This window comes from Bufo gargarizans, chromosome 1 (genome assembly GCF_014858855.1).
Source record: "Bufo gargarizans isolate SCDJY-AF-19 chromosome 1, ASM1485885v1, whole genome shotgun sequence".
NCBI lineage: Eukaryota > Metazoa > Chordata > Amphibia > Anura > Bufonidae > Bufo > Bufo gargarizans.
This window is the reverse complement of record NC_058080.1, coordinates 494,991,680-495,015,495: the sequence shown is the minus strand read 5'-3', so window position 1 is coordinate 495,015,495 and position 23,816 is coordinate 494,991,680. Positions and strand designations below refer to the sequence as shown.

Genomic DNA, 23,816 nt, shown 5'->3' with positions numbered 1-23,816 from the left:
CACACAATATAGAGCATGCTGCGATTTTCACGCAACGCACAAGTGATGCATGAAAATCACCGCTCATGTGCACAGCCCCATACAAATGAATGAGTCCGGATTCAGTGCGGGTGCAATGTGTTCACCTCACGCATTGCACCCGCACAAAAAACTTGCCAGTGTGAAAGGTGCCTAAGGCTTATACAAGCGCTGCGGTCTCTTTAAACAGCTGATCGGCAGCGGTGCTGGGAGTCGGCCACCCGCTGGTGTGATATTGATGACCCATCAATATTTTTAAAAAAAGGAGGCATGCAGACTTATGCCACATAATAGTGAATTAGGCAAAGAGATGTTCTCACCTTTATTAGACATATGCTCAATTAAGGAACGGAGTGAAATTTTTTCCTTTGTCAGTATCATTCCAGACAAAAAGTTATGGCTGAATTACACATCTAGCAACTTCGCAGTGTAAGGCTGTTACAAGGATTATTTATAGGTGACTTGTAGTGGAAAGGCGTGTTATCTTGCTTGACATACATGGCATTTATTCTAGACAACACACACAGCTTTATTAATTACAGTACAATGGAGTGTCCAGTAGACTTTCTGTATTCAGTCCATACAAAGATTAAAGCACATGGGCTTCCAACAGTTGTCTGTAAAGATCAGCACGATTCATCTGGAGAAACGTAGACACTTTGCCCTGGACTGGTGTCTCCCGGAATACTCCTGCAATAGGGAAAGATACGTTAGCTGCAGTAATAAAATAAGAACTAGCACATACACAAGTAACTGATCCATTGACATAAACATTTAAAAAAATTAAATGCACGCTGTTTCCCTTTTTAGTTTTCATTAGTGTATTTAGACTCTCTAGTTAATATTGTTCCACCTTGTGGCATCATGGCAAGCAGCTAGTAAGCACAAGCCACTGTACTATTACATTGCAGTGTTATGCAGCTGGCACCCGGCTTTCCCTGCCAGGGTTGAAGATGACGGCAACTACTTGGTTATAGGGAGGAAGCTCCATCTCTCATTCCATCAGACCCTCTGTGAAGTTCTGATGGGTTGCTACAGTAGCTTGGGGACTAACACCCATCTCCCCCCCAAAAACTAATAAAAGTTATACAATACATTATATGTACTCAAAGATTTTGACATTTTAACATACAATTCATCCTTCTGCTTGGCTATCCTATACAACTGAAAACAGATGTGACAAGGAATACCACCGGTCGGAGGTCAAAAGAACTCTTGGGCTGTGTCGGGTAAATGGAGCCCTGTGGATATGTTTAACATACAGTATACACTGGGAGCCCTCCCAGACGATATGCTGAGCACAAGGCTGTCATGTATTGTGTACCGAGCCTACAGCACTATAGATAAGAATCTACTTTCATGTTTTGGACATAATACAGATTTTACAATGATTTTAGCAAGAAATGTGAAATTATTGTTTTCTCACTTTTCTATTCTATTTTTGTAGGCATTTTAAATTTTGCAAATAGGACTGGGCAGGAAAGAGATTTATGAGTCATTCAGAAGCTACAACTTTTGTATCTAAAGATAATGGTTTGTTACAATCTCAAGTTGTTTACACCGTTACAACTACGGTAAGTACTATGAATGATTTGGTTCATACATTGGATTGCACAGTACAGTAGAACAGACCTGAGGATGGTCACTTACAAGCTACAATTTAGGAAACATTAATAGTTTTGATGTATAGATAATAAAAGTTCACATAGTTTATATACTGCATTTGCTCTGGACAGTTATTGTACATAAATGGAACCACCTGGTGGTCAGGGCTTAGTCCCATCATGCCTTAGTAAAAGCAACAATAGGCAACCACCTTAATGTGCATTTATATATCTATTCCCATTTTATCTTACCTAGTAGTCTACAGATTTCTTCCACCTTCTTGAAAGCATTTTCAACTTCTTCCTGCGTTTTTACAAGGACTTCCACTTCACCTACTGTAAAACCAAAATCCGCCTCATCGAGGTCAACAACAACTTTAGAATCTGAGTTTTCAGCAAGAGGCAACAGGAACCTGCGCCTGCGTGTCACAAAACTGGCAAATTCATTTAATCCAAAAGATTCTATGTTGGGTGGACAAGGGACACCCAGCTCTTCACTAACTCTGCGAATAATATCATCTTCAGAAGTAAGCTCCATGTATTGTGTGGAAGCCCCTTTAAGGCCTTTGGCTCCTCGTTGTGGTGGATGCTTCAATTCCCAACTGTCTCCCCTCCTTCTCAGCCACATGTCATTCAGTGTCAGGCGTAGATCAGGGCCATCATAGTAAGAGTCTCGAAAAGTTATCTCTTCAAGCAGCTTTGCCCCTAGTGCACACAGTTTTATTTCTACATCTGGTCCTGGGACAAACTTGCGTTCCACCTCGATGAGGCCAGGTAATTGTGAAGAGGGAGACATTTCTGTGAAAAGAAATGTAGAATGATGCCCAGCTAGAAAACGAATGTGCCAAGAAGGAAACTGAAGAGTACAACTGTGTATAAAGGCATATGATCGCATTTATAGTGAGAACATGGCACATGATAGCATTTATAGTGAGGAGGAACATGGTCACAAGGTCTGTACAAAAAAAGTCTGTACTAGACAAATTTCACAGCTCAAATACAGCTTTATCTTTTCACCCATGTCCATGCATATGTAAGAAAAAAACCTTCTACATAATTGTATATGCTTATGAAGTGTAACTAGAAATTGTTCTTCATGGTATATTTGTACCAAATAATCAGTTTTCTGCCATAACTCATAACCCAATGTGAAATGAAGGATTGGAAAATAGCATTGGTTTATATACATTTACAGTTTGTACAAGTTTAGGAAGATTATATATACAGTGGGGAAGATTTACTAAGCTAAATGCACCCGAATTCTAGCTCAGTTTGCGTCAAATCCTGGAGTACATGCCTTGAACCTTAAATGTATTTATAGGTTTTAGATTTTTGGGTTAGGCTTAGAGGAAAGAACATAGCTTATAATGTGCCGCATTGTGCTAAAATTTTGGAGCAAAAAAACCTGCAAAAAATAAATAAAAATCAAGCTCAGAGGTGACATAAAGTTTTATAAGTGTCCAAAGATGCACCAAACTTATCATACAGCCCCATTATTTCCTTTAATTGACACAGTTCACTTTTTATGTTATTAGGTTTACTTGCTTGCACTTATGAATAGAATAGTGAGCGCAAGTTTGGGAGGGATTTTTCCCCGCAAATTTATTTCTTTATAGTTCTCCTGTCTGTAGGATCCATTCATAGTTTTGGCCTTTCTGTTATGATACTAATGAAAGTGTTGCTTCTAGGTGATTACCGTATTTATCGGCGTATAGCACGCACGGGCGTATAACACGCACCTTCATTTTAGAGGGAAATTTCAGGAAAAATAAATAAATTTCAAATAAAGCCTCTGATCTGCCCCCTCTGGTAACGCAAACCCCCCCCCCCTCCCTCCCCAGTATTAATCATTGGTGGCAGTGGCCACAGGGTCCCCCTCCTCCCCCCCATCATTGGTGGCAGTGTCAGTTCCTATCGGAGCCCCAGCAGTGTAATGCTGGGGCTCCGATCGCTTACCATGGCAGCCAGGAGTCACGCTACTGAAGCCCTGGCTGCCATGGTATGTTAGTGAGCAGAGAGCAGCGCATTATACTCACGTGCGCTGTGGCCGCCGGTCGCTCCTTCTCATAGGTCTGTGCGGCGCATTGCTAATGCTGTAAGCATTAGCAATCCGCCGCACAGACAGAAGAAGGAGCGACCGCCGGCCACAGCGCACGTGAGTATAATGCGCTGCTCTCTGCTCACTAACATACCATGGCAGCCAGGGCTTCAGTAGCGTGACTCCTGGCTGCCATGGTAAGCGATCGGAGCCCCAGCATTACACTGCTGGGACTCCGATCGGAACTGTGGGATATGGCCGGCACATTCATTGGTGCGCAGTGGCCACAGTCCCTCCCCTCCTCCTCCTACTCTGTCCTTGTTGGTCTTCAGCGGCAGCCGCTCACAGTGGGGAGGGAGGGACTCCCTCCTCCTCCCTCCGCTGTGCCGGCCGGCTCAGTCCTGCCTCTCTGGCCTCCGGAGGACACGTTTCAGCCCTAATCGGCGTATAACACGCATACATCATTTGCCCCCTATTTTCAGGGGGAAAAAGTGCGTGTTATACGCCGATAAATACGGTATATAGTACATAAATAAGTCCTTATTCACATCTCTGTAAGGGTACTTTCACACTAGCGTTTTTGGGTCCAGCAAAAACGCTTCCGTTACAGATAATACAACCGCCTGAATGGATCCGGTTGTATTATCTTTAACATTGCCAAAACCGATCCGTTTTGAACTCTATTGAAAGTCAATGGAGGACAGATCGTTTTCTATTGTTGCAGAGAAAACGGATCCATCCCCATTGACTTGCATTGGGGGTCATGACGGATCCTTTTTGCTCCACATCTCAGGACGGATTGCGGTTTTCTCTTCGTTCTGGGAACGGAACGGAAGGCATTTTGGAGCATTCCATTCCCTTCAGTTCAGTTTTGTCCCCATTGAAAATGAATAGGGACAAAACTGAAGCATTTTTTTCCGGTATTGAGCCCCTATGACGGAACTCAATACCAGAAAACTTTAACGCTAGTGTGAAACTAACCTAAGGCTAGTTTCAGACTAGCGGTAAAGAGATCTGGCATTGCTGGATGCTATCTGAATGCCCGCTAACCCCATTAATGGGGACCAGAGGAGATCCGGCCAGAGAGGAGTTTCAGATCACACAATCAACTCGGGCACGCATGTAAAACACAATTCGGCAAGGATCCGATTCAGCTTGAATATAGCTCTATTGAAAAGATTGCAAGACAAAAAGAGACGTGTAAACCAGTGTTTTCTTTTTACATGGATCTTAGGTTGCAGGCCCTATCACCGTTATCCAAATCTTTGACTAGATGGAAGGTAGACATTCCGCAACTAGAGGATAGACATGAAAAAGAACTAACATATAATTGGAGAAATACGGTAATTAGTGCCAGAGATCAATTAATTCAGACTAAATGGCTACATCGCACATATCTGACACCTGTCAGACTGGAACGGATGCGTAGGTTAGACAGTGGTTAATGTACTAGATGTGGCAATGATAGGGAAACCCTGATTCATATGATTTGGAATTGCCCAGTGATAGCAGAGTATTGTTCGGAAATGTATGGGTTCCTCAATGAGAAATTGGGTCTACCAGCAGTCTGTTCCCCAGAGAATAGTCTGTTAGGATTGATAAATGATCTGATCCAAACAAAATAAGCTAGGATACTTTATCGACTCTTGTTGTTTTTTTGCCAGGAAATCCATTCTGCTGAATTGGAAGCCTCCGGCAGTCCCATCAGTTCAACACTGGACTCAGATTATAAATGCGGCTCTACCAATGTACAAATTGACCTTTATAGAAAGGGGGAATGCCGAAAAATTAGAAAAAATCTGGGGACCTTGGTTGAGAGCCAGTTCAGTGATCATTTAGGATTGAGGGAGACAATCAGTCAATGGCCGGGGTGGGAGGTGTAGGCCAGACCGCTCAACATATGGTAGTTGCTAGGCCGATCCCATTAGCAATAGACCGTCATTCGGAGTGGAAAATAGACAGAGCCTTCAATGATTGACCATTTACAATAGCTAGTTGAAGGAAGAGGAACTGCAGCGCTGTGGTGTGTGTGTGAATGTGAGAGTGGATGGGGCATCACTTCTGGAGTTGATGAAGCTGAATAACAATCCATAAACTGATATGTACTAATGTTGTTGAATAAGAGTATGTAACGAAGTATCGTTTTGATGTACACAAATATTGAGCATGTACAAGTGATGCTGTCGACTCTAGTCTTGAAACCGTGTTGTAAAAAAAATAAAGAAAGCTTTCAATAAAGACTATAAAAAAAAAAAAAAAAAAAAAGGAGGAGATCCGGCCACAACCCAGAAAATATGCAGAGAATCGGCTGGACAAATACTGCAAATTAAAGCTACAAAAATAAACAGCGTTCTTGGTTTTGCACAAAAATCAGGAATGTCATACAGTGGGGCAGATTTACTGATCCCATAAATGATGTAAACTTAGTCTGTTCAGAGTAAATTTGTCACAGTGTTTCAGGCTAGACACATGTGTCTCAACTTTATACCAGCTATTTGTTGACTTATTTTGCAACAGAATTTTATGCCAAAATTGCGTTTCAATTTCAGCACAAAATATAAAATGTTAGGCCACACCCCTTTCCCACTCAATCATCCTCTTTTCTTTTTTTAAACTTTCAAGTTTTATTGATTTTTTCAACATAAGAAAATCAGATAGTACATATGTCACTTGTATAAGCAAATATCAATGTTAACATATGCAAAGCACATCCTTGACATATACACTCACCTAAATAATTATTAGGAACACCATACTAATACAGTGTTGGACCCCCTTTTGCCTTCAGAACTGCCTTAATTCTACGTGGCATTGATTCAACAAGGTGCTGATAGCATTCTTTAGAAATGTTGTCCCATATTGATAGGATAGCATCTTGCAGTTGATGGAGATTTGAGGGATGCACATCCAGGGCACAAAGCTCCCGTTCCACCACATCCCAAAGATGCTCTATTGGGTTGAGATCTGGTGACTGTGGGGGCCATTTTAGTACAGTGAACTCATTGTCATGTTCAAGAAACCAATTTGAAATGATTCGAGCTTTGTGACATGGTGCATTATCCTGCTGGAAGTAGCCATCAGAGGATGGGTACATGGTGGTCATGAAGGGAAGGACATGGTCAGAAACAATGCTCAGGTAGCCCGTGGCATTTAAACGATGGCCAATTGGCACTAAGGGGCCTAAAGTGTGCCCAGAAAACATCCCCCACACCATTACACCACCACCACCAGCCTGCACAGTGGTAACAAGGCATAATGGATACATGTTCTCATTCTGTTTATGCCAAATTCGGACTCTACCATTTGAATGTCTCAACAGAAATCGAGACTCATCAGACCAGGCAACATTTTTTCCAGTCTTCAGCAGTCCAATTTTGGTGAGCTCGTGCAAATTGTAGCTTCTTTTTCCTATTTTTAGTGGAGATGAGTGGTACCCGGTGGGGTCTTCTGCTGTTGTAGCCCATCCGCCTCAAGGTTGTGCGTGTTGTGGCTTCACAAATGCTTTGCTGCATACCTCGGTTGTAACAAGTGGTTATTTCAGTCAACGTTGCTCTTCTATCAGCTTGAATCAGTCTGCCCATTCTCCTCTGACCTCTAGCATCAACAAGGCATTTTTGCCCACAGGACTGCCGCATACTGGATGTTTTTCCCTTTTCACACCATTCTTTGTAAACCCTAGAAATGGTTGTGCGTGAAAATCCCAGTAACTGAGCAGATTGTGAAATACTCAGACCGGCCCGTCTGGCACCAACAACCATGCCACGCTCAAAATTGCTTAAATCACCTTTCTTTCCCATTCTGACATTCAGTTTGGCGTTCAGGAGATTGTCTTGACCAGGACCACAACCCTACATGCATTGAAGCAACTGCCATGTGATTGGTTGACTAGATAATCACATTAATGAGAACTAGAACAGGTGTTCCTAATAATTCTTTAGGTGAGTGTATATTGTAATGTTACATAAATGTTCCAACACAAGAATATCAGAAAATAAATATGTCACTTGGATAATCCAACATCAATCGCTAACATATGTAGAGTACATCATTGACATATACATCAGATTGTAACATAGTCAATCCAATAACATACTAATACATCCAAGTCCAGAACCTGTGATCCTACTACGAGATATAATTTATTCTATAGCGTGTCACTATATAGTTGTTTCCTACATAGTCGTCCATCCATCGTTTTCTCCAATCCTATATACTACACCCTCAATCACAATCATCCTCTTTTCAATTAAGCCACACCCCCTTGAGCTAGGTGCAGAGGATTTCTCTAAGACTTTCAATAAGTTTTAATTTAAAGGGGGTTGTGTCACTAATCATTCTACATTTTACAAACCAGCACCTGGATCTGCATATGTTTGTAATAGCATGTAATTGGAGATTTTCCTAGCTATTGTAACGGAAAATATAGATTTTATTGAAGACAGGAGGCGAGCATTGTGCATAACTTTCTTTACTACTCCCATTAGCAGCAAGAATAAGTATAATAACAGGTGAAAATAGTTTTTTCAAAACAGATACTAAATATGTAAATGAGGAAGTCCAGATAGCCAATCAGTGATCTTCTTAGTGTATAAGAGGTGATGATGGTATAGATTCTGCCTCTTTCTTGATGGTGACTTGAGATGAAGTAACTTGAATTAAATGGATCTTGAGTATAAAAGGAATGTAGAGTAGATCTAGAGGAAACAAATCCGGAATAACAGGAACATTTGATGATGGCTGGAGGATTGAAGAATTGGGGATATTCTAGTATGCTATGGAAACAGAAAATGTATATATGATTAGGGTTGGGTTAATAGGGGGGGGACAATGCTCGCCTCCTGTCTTCAATAAAATCTATATTTTCCGTTACAATAGCTAGGAAAATCTCCAATTTTATTGCGACAGGAGGCTCCCATTGTGCAAGTTTAAAGCTAAATGTATGTCCAAAGTCACAAATGTAATTTATAAGATAGACATGGATACATGAGAGTCAGGTTTGAAATAAAATGTTTTAAAAGTGGATTCTGAAGACCAATCCGCGGCCTTCAAAATCTCAGAGAGGGAAGCTCCTTTTTGGAATGCTTTAGTGGAAACTGCTCCTCGAAGAGAGTGTGGGCCAAAGATTGCTGTATTAATTCCTGCCATTTGCATGGTAAGTTTAATCCATCTTGCTAATGTAGGGGAAGATACTGGAAGATGTGGTTTGCAAAAAGAAATAAGGAGTTGGGAAGATTGAGGAGAGCGTAAAGATTGGGTCATGGATTCGTATGTTTTTAAACAACGGACAATGCATAGTTTATTGTTAGAAGGGAAAGCCGGGTAAGAAACCATATGTAGATTGGTTTTGGTTCTTCTGGTGATTTGGAAGGTTACACCGTTAGGGGTGAAGAATCTGTGAGAAATGTCTAAGGCTCTAACATCTGAAACCCTTTTTATGGATATGAGACATAAGAGGGTCATGATTTTAAAAGAGAGTAATTTTAGTGAGAGATGTTCATTATCTTCCCACGTAGAAAAAAGATTTAGAAGGGAGGTAACGTCCCAAGTGGAGTGGTATCTAGGTTTCGGGGAGTTTCTAAAGCGAATACCTTTCATAAGTCTACAAACCATGGGATGTTTGCCAACGGGGATGGAGTTAACAGGGGCATGTTCAGATGATATTGCGGAACGATAAAGGTTTATGGTCCTATAAGCTTTCCCCATATTAAGAGATTCAGAAAGAAAATTTAATATGTGGGTAATAGGTGCATGAATGGGATCCAGGTTCCGTTGAGTGCACCAATGAAGCCAAATTTTCCAGGCTGATCTATAAGCCTTTTTGGTACCCGGGGCCCATGCGTCAGAGAGGATGTCAATAGCAGATTGTGAAAGGTCGAGATCGATTGTTGCCTGAAATCAACCAAGCTATTAGTGTTAAGTGTCCCGATAGGATTAGAGGGTGTAGGTGTCCCGAAGGGTCTCGGAGAAGATCTAGGGGGAGGGAAGAATTCTCTGGATATCTATCGTCAGACTGAATAGTGTGGGAAACCATGTTTGAGACGGCCACCATGGGGTGATGATCACTAGTGGATTTCTGAGCGATTGTCTGAAGTAGAACTCTGGAGATTAGTGCAAAGGGGGGAAAAGCGTAAAGGCGTCCTTGTGGCCAAATTTGGCAGAGAGCATCTAGGGCTAATGCTTCTGGATCCGGACGCCAACTGAAGAAGGTGGGAAGTTGGGTGTTTAGTTGTGATGCAAATAGATCTATGAGGAGGGGACTCCATAGATTGTTGATCTGTTTGAAGATGAAAGGGTTCAATTGCCAATCGCTGGAATCCGAAAGGTATCGGGAATTCCAATCGGCAACTGAGTTTATTAGACCTGGAAGGTATTCTGCTTTTAAGGTGATATCCCTGTCTAGACAGAAGTGCCAAAATTCTTTGGCAATGTCGGTTAGAATTTTGGAGGTAGTGCCCCCGAAACGGTTGATATACTGAACTGCTGCAATATTGTCCATACGTAGAAGGATGCAGCAGTGTGATTTGTCTTTCGCGAAACTTTTCATGGCGAAAAAGGCGGCTAGTAATTCCAGACAATTGATGTGTAGCTGAGATTCTGAGTCTGACCATTTCCCTCCTGTGGAATAAGGACCACAACGAGCGCCCCATCCCGAAAGGCTGGCGTCTGATTCTAGAATCAGATCTGGTAGGGAATTGAATATCATTTTCCCATTCCATGTCTGAATATGTTGAAGCCACCAAAGAAGTTCTTCTTTGGCTTCTGAGGATAGTGGAACCTTGTCCGAATATTGTAGACCCTCCCTTAAATGTTGAGTTTTTAGACGTTGGAGGGCTCTGTAAAGTAATGGGGCGGGGAAGATTGCTTGTATGGAGGCCGACAAGAGGCCCACAATTCGTGCAATGGTTCGTAGATAAACTAGATGTTTGTTTAGTATTGAACGGATTTCTCTTCGAATCAAAGTGAGCTTTTTGGTAGAAAGACTCAGAGCGGAGTCGGTGTTGATATTGAATCCCCAAAATTCTATTTCTTTGGATGGGGATAGGATGGATTTTTTGTAATTGATTAGGAAACCCAGATTGGTTAGAAGAGAAATGGTCCATTGTGAATGGGTAAGGATTAGTGAGAGTGATTGTGCCATAATTAAAATATCGTCCAAATATATGATTAGATGTACACCTCGGGATCTTAGGGATGATATATCTGGTTTCATTAATTTGGTGAAACACCAAGGGGCTGATGATAGGCCAAATGGAAGGCAAGTGAATTGCCATTTTTGGTTGTTCCAGAAAAATTGTAGAAAAGGTTGATGGGAAGGATGTATGGGTACGGTGAGATAAGCATCATTTAGATCTATTTTTATTAGCCAATCTTGAGGGAGTAAGAGGTCCCTGAGAAGGTGAATTCCTTCCATTTTGAAGTGATAAGTCACGAAATCGTTGAGGGTTCTCAAATTTATGACAGGTCTGTGACCTCCGTCTTTCTTTTTTACTAGAAAGATGTTGCTGATAAAACCTGGAGATAGAGGAGGTACCTGAATGATAGCTCTCTTGTGGAAAAGATCTAGTATCTCTGACTCTATGAGGTTTTGATCTAGAGTGGAGAAATGTATTGGTTGAGGAATGTGATTCTGTGAGGGAGAGGATTGGAAATCTATCTGATATCCTGAGATGGTGTTCAGGATCCATGAATCTGAGGTTAGAGAAGACCATGTTTGGAAAAAAAAATTCAGTCTTCCCCCTAGAGGAATGTGAGGATAGTTTGGGGTAGAAGAGCTTACCTGATGAGGGTCTGGATCTAGGGAAACCTCGCTGGCCTCAGGTTCTCCATGGCCATCCTCTGGTAGGAAAAAATGGTGTAGTGGATGGTGTGAAGGTGAAAGGTCTGTCTGTTTGGAAGGGAGCCTGCTGAATTTGTCTAAACTGTGAGTTTCGGCTGGGAAAGCGGCCCCTGCCTTTCCCAGCCCTGCCAAAAAATTTGGGTTGACCCACTTTCTTTAAGGATGTTTTGGCCTTATCGAGGGAGGAAAATACTCCAACGAATTTCCCTATCTCCTTGATGAGGGAATCTCCAAAAAGGAGGCCTTCAGCCGACTCATCAGGGTCTGAATTGGCCAAATGAGAGAGTTGTGGGTCTAATTTCATTAATACATTGCGTTTTCTTTCCGCACTCAGGGCAGAGTTAATGTTTCCAAAGAAACAGATGGCTCTTTGGGCCCAGCCACGAAGGACTGACGTGTCTACTTGTTGGCCTGTAATAACGGCTTGTTCTGATAAATCTAATATTTTTGTGAGGGGTCCCAATAAGTCTAAAAGTTTGTCTTGGCAAAGTTTAAATGATCTGTCCAGACCTCTTCTGGGGTTCTTACCGGTTTTATTTAAATATTTTAAAATGATAGGGTCTAACTCAGGAGTTAGGGATTTTTTATGTGGCAAAGTGGGTCTTGGACATTCTGCTTTTAATTTGTTTCTGGAGGATCTATCCAGGGATTTATTAACCCAGTGCATCAAAAATTTTGAAATTTGAGGTTGGGGAACCCATCCTCCAGATCTAGGGTGTTTTATCTGGTCGGGGTTGAAGAAGGGGATACCCTGACTGTCTAGAATTAAAGATTCTGGGATTTGGCTAGTTGAAGAGGATTCCTAAGGATCCTCAGGATAGTCATCCTCATAATAAAATGGTAATTTGTCTTTTAGAATTGAATCAGAATCATCTGATGATGCGGAGGAAGATATTTCTTTGTAAGAGATAAACTTAGCCCTCTTACTGGCTGTCATAACCCGGCTATTGATAGTCTCCTACCGGGTGGAGGGTCCTTTGTGGGGATTTTCGCCACCATTACCCTTGCCACATGGTTTATGCAAACGTTCTTTGGAATTTTGACCCTTTCCCAGGGTGTAGGATTTTGGGTCTTCTGTAAACCTTCTCTTTATGGCCGATTTGCCCGGTTGTTTAAAACCTTTGGCCAGTTCTGTAATTGAATCTTCCGCTGAGAGGAAGTTGTCAGTCGGGGTAGAAGGATAATTTTGAGGGGACCTTTGGTTTACTACCAAGGAAAGGGATTTAGAAATGGAGTCCTGAATGGATACCATGGCTGACTGTATTGCCACGGATACAGATTTTGAGACTGATTGATCCACCATTTGTTGGATAGAATCCGAAATTAGTACCTCATAGCCAATGGGAATGGATTGAATGGATTGGGGATTATTTTGTTCCTCAGAAGGATTCATGTTGCTAAAATATATGAATATGAATAGAAGAGAAAATGGGAAACAAATGAGTGTTTTATACCTGTACGTACACAAGTACGCGCATTCAAGTACATATACTCAGTCAGTATGAATATATATACAGACCAGTATAAGTGATTGAATGCATGCACATGTAAATGTATTAAATATACTTACAATTGGCTAGGAGAAGTAGATATATATATAAGGATGTGAATATATATATATATGTATAAGTGTTTAATGGTGTGGAGGAAACTGTACCGACGTGCTGTCACTGTGAGGTGATTTAGCTGCGCTGAGGTGATTTGAAAAGCGCGCGCAATCACCTCACAGACCAGAGAGTGGAGCGCCCGAAGTCTCGCGATACACAAGACTTCGGCTTTGAATAGAAGGAAATGGTTTCTGGGGACTGGAGGAGGAACGGAGGTAAGATTAAGGGCACAGTAAGAATGGAAGGCCGAATTAGGTTGATAAAGCGAGCAGGGGGAGAGAAGAGAGCCTTAATACCGCAATGAAAAACGGCAGCTCAGGATACGGTGCCTGACAGGGGAAATGCGCCCGTGTAACACCGCATGCAAATACCAAAAATAATAACCTGAAATATTACATTTATGCATTCAAAAATACAACTAGTAATATATAGAAAGACAAAACTACTAATACGTATCTTCTTTGTTGGGAGCAGCAAAAAAGAGGCAGAATCTATACCATCATCACCTCTTATAAACTAAGAAGATCACTGATTGGCTATCTGGACTTCCTCATTTACATATTTAGTATCTGTTTTGAAAAAACTCTTTTCACCTGTTATTATACCTTTTCTTGCTTCTAATGGGAGTAGTAAAGAAAGGTATGCACAATGGGAGCCTCCTGTCGCAATAAAATTAAAAATGTAGTATAGCCAGTGACCTATTCAATAAAATGTATGTGTATAGTGCCACCTGCTGTTTGTTGCTTTTGCTTATTTTTAGTCCGTCTCACTGAGCTGGTCAAACGCTCTCAGTTTAAATCTTCATCTGCCACCAGCCATATGTTCTGTTAGAAGCTGGGGCAGTTACAGGGAGAGAGCTGCAGCAGAAAGGACACACCCCTGAGCTGCCAGGCTGAAGATAATATAGCAGAGCAATTGGAGCAGTGAATGTGGAGATCTCTGGATCCATGTCAGGTACAGGGCTGGTTCTAGCTTTTTTACATCAATCATGGCATAACCCCTTTAAGGATTGGAAGTTAACATAGAAAATATCATAAGCAAGAAGTTTCACGTTTTTATTATATAAACATACAGTATATCAAGTGACATCAGAGATAATGGTACACTAATGAGGTATTCATAAGCGGTCATGCGTAACAATTTGTTATTTTTTATATAAGAAAGAGAAAACCAACATTAAGGTATAGAAAAGGTAAAGAGGATAATACAGAAACATAAATGAATGAAGGAAAGCACCCTTAGAAAATGTAAAGATAGTATAGCTCCACCTATTGTCACCACCAGATATCTGAGAAGCTCTGACAGACGTTCTTCAAAACCTCCTCCTTGAGGTTCCTTTTGTTTTGCTTTCGTTTTCTCATCTCGTTAGCCTCTCTCAGCTGTCATGTAGTTGCACTGATTGCATCCCTTTAAATCCCTTCCCATACTGCATCACTTAGCGGTTTATACAACTTCCTGGAGTGTGTGCATGCTGGATGCTACTACTGAGTCTTCTACAGATAAGTTTTGTTCATTCATTTGTGTTTTCCTGTTTTCTGGATCCCCGGTGACCCTGACTCCCTCCGTATCAAGTGTAGGGAGACGGTGGTCGTGTCCCCTCACTATTATAGGGTGTTCAGGTGTTATACAGTCGAGGGACGAGGATATGCGATCATCTACCATTGAGATTTTTGCATAGGCTGAGCAGTTAGGGAGAGAGCCAGGTCTGTTGCAGGGCTCTCCCTTTGGTTCCTTAGTTTTGATTCCAGTCAGTCGGATCTTCATTTTGTGTCTTCTAGTTTTCTGTACACCTTCCGTGACATTATAAACCGCCAAAACCGTCTCAAGCATGGATCCGGTTTAACTTTTGACTGAACACATGCAGGGTCTTTCATTGGAGGTAGCAGATCTCCGTAAAACGGTTTATCAGTTTCAGGTGACCGGTTCAGCTTGCATTCATGGAGTTTGTTCTGAGCCTAAGATCTCACTCCCGGATACGTTCTCCGGGGGTAGTGAGAATTTTGTTCATTTTAGAGAGGCTTGCAAACTCCATTTTTGCCTACTTCCCCATTCCTCTGGTGATGAGGAGCAGAGGGTGGGGATCATCATCTCGCTGCTCAGGGATAACGCTCAGTCCTGGGCCTCTTCGCTGCCGGTGGGGGCACGGCCCCTCTGTTCAGTGGATTAATTTTTTTTAGCCCTGGGTCAGATATATGATGATCCGGATCGTATTGCTCTGACTAGTCTAGACTACGTCTTTTATGCCAGGGTAAACAGTCCGCAGAGATATACTGTTCAGAATTTCGGAGATGGGCAGCTGATACTGGTTTGAATGATGCTGCACTCCGAAGTCAATTTTGCCATGGTCTTTCAGAGGGATTGAAAGATGCATTTGCCTTTCATGAGAGACCTACCTCCTTGGACTCTGCCATGTCTCGGGCCGTTTGTATTGACAGGCGTCTTAGAGAGAGAGGAGAGATCACTCCTTCCTGTCATACTCAGTCCAAGGACAGTGCGGCGGTCTCATTCAGTGCACAGGGGTCTCAGTCGATCTCAATCCCTTCTGAGCAGGAGCCCATGCAGCTGGGTTTGCTTGCCTCTGACAATAGAAGATTCAGCTCTCATAGGAAGGTTTGTTTCTGTTGTGGAGGTATAAATCATTTGGCAAATGTTTGTCCCTCTAGGAGATTCAGGCAGTTTTTTGAGAGTAATAAAGAAACAAAAAGAAAAAAATCCTCTAAAAACGTTCCATCTGTTACTATTGGCAAGGTTGATGCGGAAATTGAAGGTTTTCCGTTTGCTTGTAGTTCCCGTTTTGTCCTACCTGCCAGGGTGGCGCTAGAGAGCAAGAACACTTTTTGGTGAGATTTTTGTAGATAGTGGAGCAGCTGTCAATCTCATTGATAATCAATTTGCTATAACTCATGGTTTCCAGGTATGCACTTTGGGAAAGGATATACCTGTTTTTGCTATTGATTCCGTTCCACTTTTTCAGAAATCGTTAAAGGGCATAGTTCACAATATCTGTTTGATTCTGAGTGATACTTATGTTGAGGATGTGTCATGTTTCGTCCTAAGCGGGTTGCCTACTCCTCTAGTGTTGGGGCTACCCTGGCTCACTAAACATAACCCCACAATTGATTGGCAAGCGAGGCAAATAAATGGTTGGAGTGACTTTTGCTGAGATAATTGCCTCACGACATCTGTTTCTGAGGTTTCTACTAAGACTGTACCATCTTTTCTCTCTGAATTTTCGGATGCTCAGAGTGGTGTTCAGGACTTGCCCCCTCACAGGGAGTACGATTGCCCTATTAATCTCACCCCAGGCGCCAAGCTGCCTAAATCTTGTTTATACAATCTCTCCCAACCTGAAAGGGTTGCTATGCGTGCTTATATCTCTGAGAGTCCGAGAAAGGGACACATACGACCCTCAAAGTCACCTGTTGCCGCTGTTTTTTTCTTTGTTAAGAAAAAAAGATGGTTCTTTAAGACCATGTCTGGATTTCAGGGAGCTGAACAGTATCACAATTCGTGACCCTTATCCGCTTCCTCTGATCCCGGACCTGTTTAACCAGATTGTTGGGGCTAAAGTTTTTTCCAAGTTGGATCTAAGAGGGGCATACAACCTGGTCAGGGTCAGAGAAGGAGACGAATGGAAGACGGCCTTCAATACCCCTGAGGGCCATTTTGAGAATTTGGTTATGCCTTTTGGTTTGATGAATGCTCCAGCCGTCTTTCAGCATTTTGTGAACAGCATTTTTTATCATTTAATGGGGAAATTTGTATTAGTGTATCTAGATGACATTTTGATTTTTTCTCCCGATTTCAAAACTCATAAGGACCACCTACGTCAGGTCTTGCTCATCCTGCGGGAGAATAAATTGTACACTAAACTGGAAAAATGTGTGTTTGCGGTTCCAGAAATCCAATTTCTGGGGTTTCTTCTCTCCGCTTCTGGTTTTCGCATGGACCCCGAGAAGGTCCGCGCTGTGCTTGAGTGGGAGCTTCCTGAGAATCAGAAGGCGCTGATGCGTTTTTTGGGTTTTGCCAATTATTACAGGAAGTTTATTTTGAATTATTCCTCTGTTATTAAACCACTCACTGATATGACTAGAAAGGGGGTAGATTTTTCCTCCTGGTCGGTAGAGGCGCGTAAGGCCTTTTCTAATATCAAGGAGAGTTTTGCTTCCGCTCTCATCTTGGTACAACCTGATATTTCTCTGTCCTTCATAGTTGAGGTGGACGCTTCTGAGGTGGGTGTGGGTGCGGTCTTGTCTCAGGGTCCCTCTCCTGCCAAATGGCGACCGTGTGCCTTTTTCTCAAAGAAACTCTCCTCCGCAGAGAGAAATTACGATGTGGGAGATAGGGAGTTGTTGGCCATCAAGTTAGCTTTTGAGGAATGGCGCCATTGGCTAGAGGGAGCCAGACACCCTATTACCGTGTTTACTGACCATAAGAATCTAGCCTACTTGGAGTCAGCCAAGCGTCTGAACCCGAGACAGGCCAGATGGTCTTTGTTCTTTTCAAGGTTTAATTTTGTTGTCACGTTCCGCCCTGGGGTTAAGAATGTGAAGGCGGATGCCCTGTCACGTTGTTTTCCGGGAGGTGGGAATTTTGAAGACCCGGGTACCATTTTGGCTGAAGGTGTGGTGGTCTCTGCTCTTTATCCTGAATTGGAGGCAGAGGTTCAGGTAGCCCAGTCAGAGGCTCCTGATCTTTGTCCTCCTGGGAGGTTGTTTGTGCCTCTCGCTTTAAGACACAAGATTTTTAAGGAGCACCACGATACTGTCCTTGCTGGGCACCCGGGGGCAAGAGCCACAGTGGATCTCATCGCTCGGAGATTCTGGTGGCCGGCGCTTCGTAAGTCGGTTGAGGGTTTTGTGGCAGCCTGCGAGACCTGCGCTCGTGCCAAAGTCCCTCATTCACGGCCATCAGGTCCTCTCCTTCCGTTACCCATTCCTTCCCGTCCTTGGACACATCTGTCCATGGACTTCATTACGGACCTGCCTCGTTCCTCGGGGAAGACTGTGATTCTGGTGGTGGTGGACCGTTTTAGCAAAATGGTGCATTTCATTCCTTTTCCTGGCTTGCCCAAAGCTAAGATGCTGGCGCAGGCATTTATTGATCACATTGTCAAATTGCATGGTATTCCTTCAGACATAGTCTCTGATAGGGGCACGCAGTTTGTTTCTAGATTCTGAAAGGCTTTCTGTTCTCGCTTGGGGGTTCGGTTGTCATTCTCTTCTGCTTTCCAGCCGCAGTCGAATGGCTAGACAGAGCGCGTCAATCAGAATCTGGAGACATATTTGCGCTGTTTTGTGGCGAAGAATCAGGAGGATTGGTGTTCTTTTTTGTCCCTTGCTGAGTTTGCTTTAAATAACCGTCGTCAGGAGTCCTCTGATAAGTCACCATTTTTTGGTGCATATGGGTTTCATCCGCAGTTCGGGACGTTCTCTGGAGAGGGGTCTTCTGGTTTACCTGATGAGGACAGATTCTCCTCGTCTTTGTCATCTATTTGGCAAAAGATTCAGGATAATTTAAAGAGCATGAGTAAGAGATATAAGCGTGTGGCGGATAAGAGACGTGTGCCTGGTCCGGACCTGAATGTTGGTGATCTGGTGTGGTTGTCTACTAAGAATATCAAATTGAAGGTTCCCTCCTGGAAATTGGGTCCTAAGTTTATTGGGCCTTACAAAATCTTGTCCGTCATCAATCCTGTTGCCTACCGTCTTGATCTTCCTCAGACTTGGAAGATCCATAATGTTTTTCATAAGTCCTTATTAAAACCTTATGTCCAACCCATTGTACCCTCGTCTTTGCCTCCTCCTCCGATTGTGGTTGATGGTAATCTTGAATTTCAGGTCTCTAGGATTGTGGATTCTCGTGTTGTCCGCGGTTCTCTCCAGTACCTCGTTCATTGGGAGGGTTATGGTCCTGAGGAGAGGATGTGGGTCCCAGTGACGGACATTAACCACCTCCGGACCGCCTAACGCACGGATGCGTCCGGAAGGTGGTTGATTCATTCCTCCTGGACGCATCCGTGCGTCATCTCGCGAGACGCGAGATTTCGGTCAGAGCCGGCCCGCGCATCGCGGGCCGGCAAAAGTTAAAGGAGTATTTCGTCGGCAACCTGTCAGCCAATGATCGTCGCTGGCAGGTTGCTGATTTTAAAAAAATCGAATCAGAAGCCAGCTAACACATCATATTAGTAAATATGATGTGTTAAATGGCTTCCCTGCTCCTCTGCTGGTCCTTTTCGTCGGTTGGTCTCAGCAGAGGAGCAGGCATCACTGTGAGTACCCACCAACACTTCACTTAGCCCCAGATCACCCTCCATCACCCCCATCACCCCAATTAACCCCTTGATCGCCCCTGTCAATCACCTAGTGAAAGGGAAAAAAGTGATCAGTGTAAACTGTCACTTTTTTTTTCCACTGGTATTGACTGTTAGGTTTAGGATAGTTTAGGCCCCTTGGTTAGGTAGTTTAGCGATTGTTTAGCGCCCAGCCCACTGCACTCACTGATTCGCTGATTAGCGTATCGCTAATCAGCATTTGTACTTTTATAGTATCTGTAAGTGATCAAAACTGATCACAGTCAGATCTATAATAGTATTAGTGTCACCTTAGTGCGCCCTCCACCCAAAACGCAGTGTTTGATCACTGCACATTCACTTTACACGCGCTGCGGCGATAAAAAAATCAGTTTTGATATTTTTTATCAACCGCAGCGGCCTCCGGTACTTCGCTAGCCTCCCATTTGTAAGACAGGCTTGCTTTTTTTTTTGGGTAGTCTCAGGGAATACCCCTAAATTTGGTTGCCCAAATGTCAAACAGGGGGTATTCTTCTGAAGAGGCCTACAGGCTTCTGACCATGTCGGATGAGGAATGGGAACCCTCATCTGATGAATCTAGCGGGTCAGAATATGAACCTGTAGAAAGCAGTGGCACTCTGACCCAAAGTTCGGACGAGGAGGCTGAGGTCCCTGATAGCACCAGGCGTACCCGGCCCCGTGTCGCTAGACCACAGGTTGCGCAGGATCCGCTTCAAGGGCAGCAGAGTGGGGCTGGCGCTGTCGGATTACGTGGTGAGGCATACACCAGCAGCGCAGCCCATCCTGGACCTAGTACCAGCACTGCCGTACAACATGGTGAAGTGGCGAGCACCAGAAGGGCAGTTGAAGCTGGTACGGTGGCACGTGCAGTAGTTACCCCGTCGCAGCCACCGCAAAGACGGGCCTGTAGAGCCCCTAGAATCCCTGAGGTGCTGGCAAACCCTGATTGGCAGTCCCCAACTTCAGCCGCACCTGTAGTTCCCCCTTTCACCGCCCAGTCTGGAGTTCGGGTTGAGACAGCTCAGATCGGTTCGGCCCTGGGATTTTCAATTCATCACATGCCCATGTTCTTTGCTGCTATGTCCAGGACACGATTTGAGACCATCCTGCGTTTCCTGCACTTTAGCGACAACACCACCTCCCGTCCCAGAGGCCACCCAGCTTTTGACCGGCTCCACAAAATTCGGCCCCTCATAGACCATTTCAACCAGAAATTTGCAGATTTGTATACCCCAGAGCAAAACATCTGCATAGACGAGTCACTAATACATTTTACCGGGCGCCTTGGCTTCAAACAATACATCCCAAGCAAGCGCGCCCGGTATGGGGTCAAATTGTATAAGCTCTGTGAAAGGGCCACAGGCTATACCCACAAATTTTCGTGTCTATGAGGGAAAAGATCAGACCCTGGAGCCGGTCAGTTGCCCTGACTACCTGGGGAGCAGTGGGAAGACAGTCTGGGACTTGGTGTCACCCTTATTCGGCAAGGGGTACCATCTTTATGTGGACAATTTCTACACAAGTGTGACCCTCTTCAGGCATTTGTTTCTAGAACAGATTGGCTGCTGTGGCACCGCGCGAACTAGTCGCCAGGGCTTCCCCCAACGGCTCGTTACCACCCGTCTTGCAAGGGGGGAGAGGGCTGCCTTGTGTAACCAAGAACTGCTCGCGGTGAAATGGAGAGACAAGCGTGACATTTACATGCTCTCCTCCATTCACGCAGACACGACAATCCAAATTGAGCGAGCAACCCGTGTCATTGAAAAGCCCCTCTCAGTCCACGACTATAACCTTCACATGGGAGGGGTGGACTTCAATGACCAGATGTTGTCTCCGTATTTAGTGTCCCGCAGAACCAGACGCTGGTATAAGAAGGTGTCTGTATATTTGATTCAATTGGCTCTGTATAATAGTTTTGTTCTCTACAGTAAGGCTGGGAGAACACGATCCTTCCTCAAATTTCAGGAAGAGATCATCGAGAACCTCCTGTACCCAGGAGGTTCCGTGGCCCCATCCACCAGTGTAGTTAGCCGTCTACACGAGCGACATTTCCCCAATGTCGTTGCCGGTACCTCAACCCAACCGTCACCCCGAAAAAGATGTCGTGTCTGTAGCAGGAGTGGAATAAGGCGTGACACCTGCTATTTCTGTCCTGACTGTCCTGACCACCCTGCCCTATGCTTAGGGGAGTGTTTCCGGAAGTACCACACACAGGTACACCTAGCATAGGGATCACATCTCACCAGGACAGGCATACAGGGCTATTAGGACCCATTCACATACAGCTGCTGCAAACCTCTCCTTTCACCTGGGATAAAGTGCATAATGTACTTCGCCACATCTTTGGGCGATTTGCGCTTTGCACATTGTCCCATGGGGAAGGAGAGGTTTGTCCTATAAAGGTAAAAAAAAACAAAAAAAAATAAAAAAATCACCAGTAAGCAAAAAGGTTAATGTTCAGTTCAAAAAGTTAAAGTTTATATGTTCTGTTCAAAAGTTAATAAAATTGTTGCGTTGCGGCCTGGTTTTTTCTTTCTTTTTTTTTTACCTTCCAGGTGGACCAACCGATCGACTAGCTGCAGCACTGATGTGCATTCTGACAGAAGCATTTGCGCTGCTGTCAGATTACACACAAGTCGGTGTATGCGGCGCTGCAAGACGAGATTTCTCCTCTGCAGTAAAAGATACGTTTGCCGAGGCATATGAGTTGAGGAGGTGGCGGTGTTCCTATGCTTTGGCAAACACTTTGTATATAAAAAAAAAAAAAATCCTGGCAATGATTTATTCATCCACATCGATTGATGTGAATGGAGAAATCTGGTTTGCCAGGGCATACGAGCTAAGTGGGTATGGATGTTGGGCAGAGCTCCTATGTCCTGGCAGACGCCTTTCCCCTCCTTTTTTTTTGGGCAGAGATTTTTTTATCCACATTGATCGATGCGAATGAAGAAATCTGTGCCGTTCATTTTTTTTCTTTCAGCCCAAAGGCTGAACGGAAAAAAAATCTCATTACCTGTATGCTCAATTTAAGGAGAATAGCAGAAACTCCTAATGCTGGCCATACATGTAATGATTGCGGAGACCCTCAAATGCCAGGGCAGTACAAACACCCCACAAATGACCCCATTTTGGAAAGAAGACACCCCAAGGTATTCGCCGAGGGGCATATTGAGTCTATGAAAGATTGACATTTTTGTCCCAAGTTAGCGGAAAGTGAGACTTTGTGAGAAAAAAAAAATAATAATTTCCGCTAACTTATGCCCCAAAAAAAAATTCTATGAACTCGCCAGGCCCCTCATTGAATACCTTGGGGTGTCTTCTTTCCAAAGTGGGGTCACATGTGGGGTATTTATACTGCCCTGGCTTTTTAGGGGCCCTAAAGCGTGAGAAGAAGTCTGGGATCCAAATGTCTAAAAATGCCCTCCTAAAAGGAATTTGGGCCGCTTTGCGCATCTAGGCTGCAAAAAAAGTGTCACACATGTGGTATCGCCGTACTCAGGAGAAGTTGGGGAATGTGTTTTGGTGTGTCATTTTACATATACCCATGCTGGGTGAGAGAAATATCTTGGTCAAATGCCAACTTTGTATAAAAAAAAATGGGAAAAGTTGTCTTTTGCCAAGATATTTCTCTCACCCAGCATGGGTATATGTAAAATGACACCCCAAAACACATTCCCCAACTTCTCCTGAGTACGGCGATACCAGATGTGTGACACTTTTTTGCAGCCTAGGTGGGCAAAGGGGCAGACATTCCAAAGTGCACCTTTCGGATTTCACCGGTCATTTTTTACAGATTTTGATTGCAAACTTCTTCTCACACATCTGGGCCCCTAGAATGCCAGGGCAGTATAACTACCCCACAAGTGACCCCATTTTGGAAAGAAGACACCCCAAGGTATTTTGTGATGGGCATAGTGAGTTAATGGAAGTTTTTATTTTTTGTCACAAGTTAGTGGAATATGAGACTTTGTAAGAAAAAAAAAATAATAATAATTTTCCGCTAACTTGTGACAAAAAATAAAAAGTTCTATGAACTCACTATGCCCATCAGTGAATACCTTAGGGTGTCTACTTTCCGAAATGGGGTCATTTGTGGGGTGTTTGTACTGTCTGGGCATTGTAGAACCTCAGGAAACATGACAGGTGCTCAGAATGTCAGAGCTGCTTCAAAAAGCGGAAATTCACATTTTTGTACCATAGTTTGTAAGTGCTATAACTTTCACCCAAACCATTTTTTGTTTTTTACCCAAACATTTTTTTTTATCAAAGACATGTAGAACAATAAATTTAGCGAAAAATTAATATATGGATGTCGTTTTTTTTGAAAAATTTTACAACTGAAAGTGAAAAATGTCATTTTTTTGCAAAAAAAATCGTTACATTTCGATTAATAATAAAA

At 43.4% G+C, this 23,816-nt stretch overlaps 1 protein-coding gene across 4 annotated transcripts in view; it reads right to left on the bottom strand.

Annotated features, from left to right (window-relative positions):
* Positions 1 to 301: 301 nt before the first annotated feature.
* The window catches only part of THTPA (thiamine triphosphatase), a 33,810-nt gene continuing 10,295 nt past the window's right edge, over positions 302 to 23,816 (bottom strand). For all 4 annotated transcript variants that reach the window (XM_044287960.1, XM_044287982.1, XM_044287977.1 and 1 more), the window contains 2 exons: positions 1,875 to 2,420; positions 302 to 708 (listed from right to left, as the gene is read on the bottom strand). In XM_044287960.1, coding sequence (XP_044143895.1) covers positions 608 to 708; positions 1,875 to 2,420 — 647 coding nt within the window. In that variant the 3' untranslated portion in view covers positions 302 to 607. The remainder of the gene's footprint in view (positions 709 to 1,874; positions 2,421 to 23,816) is intronic.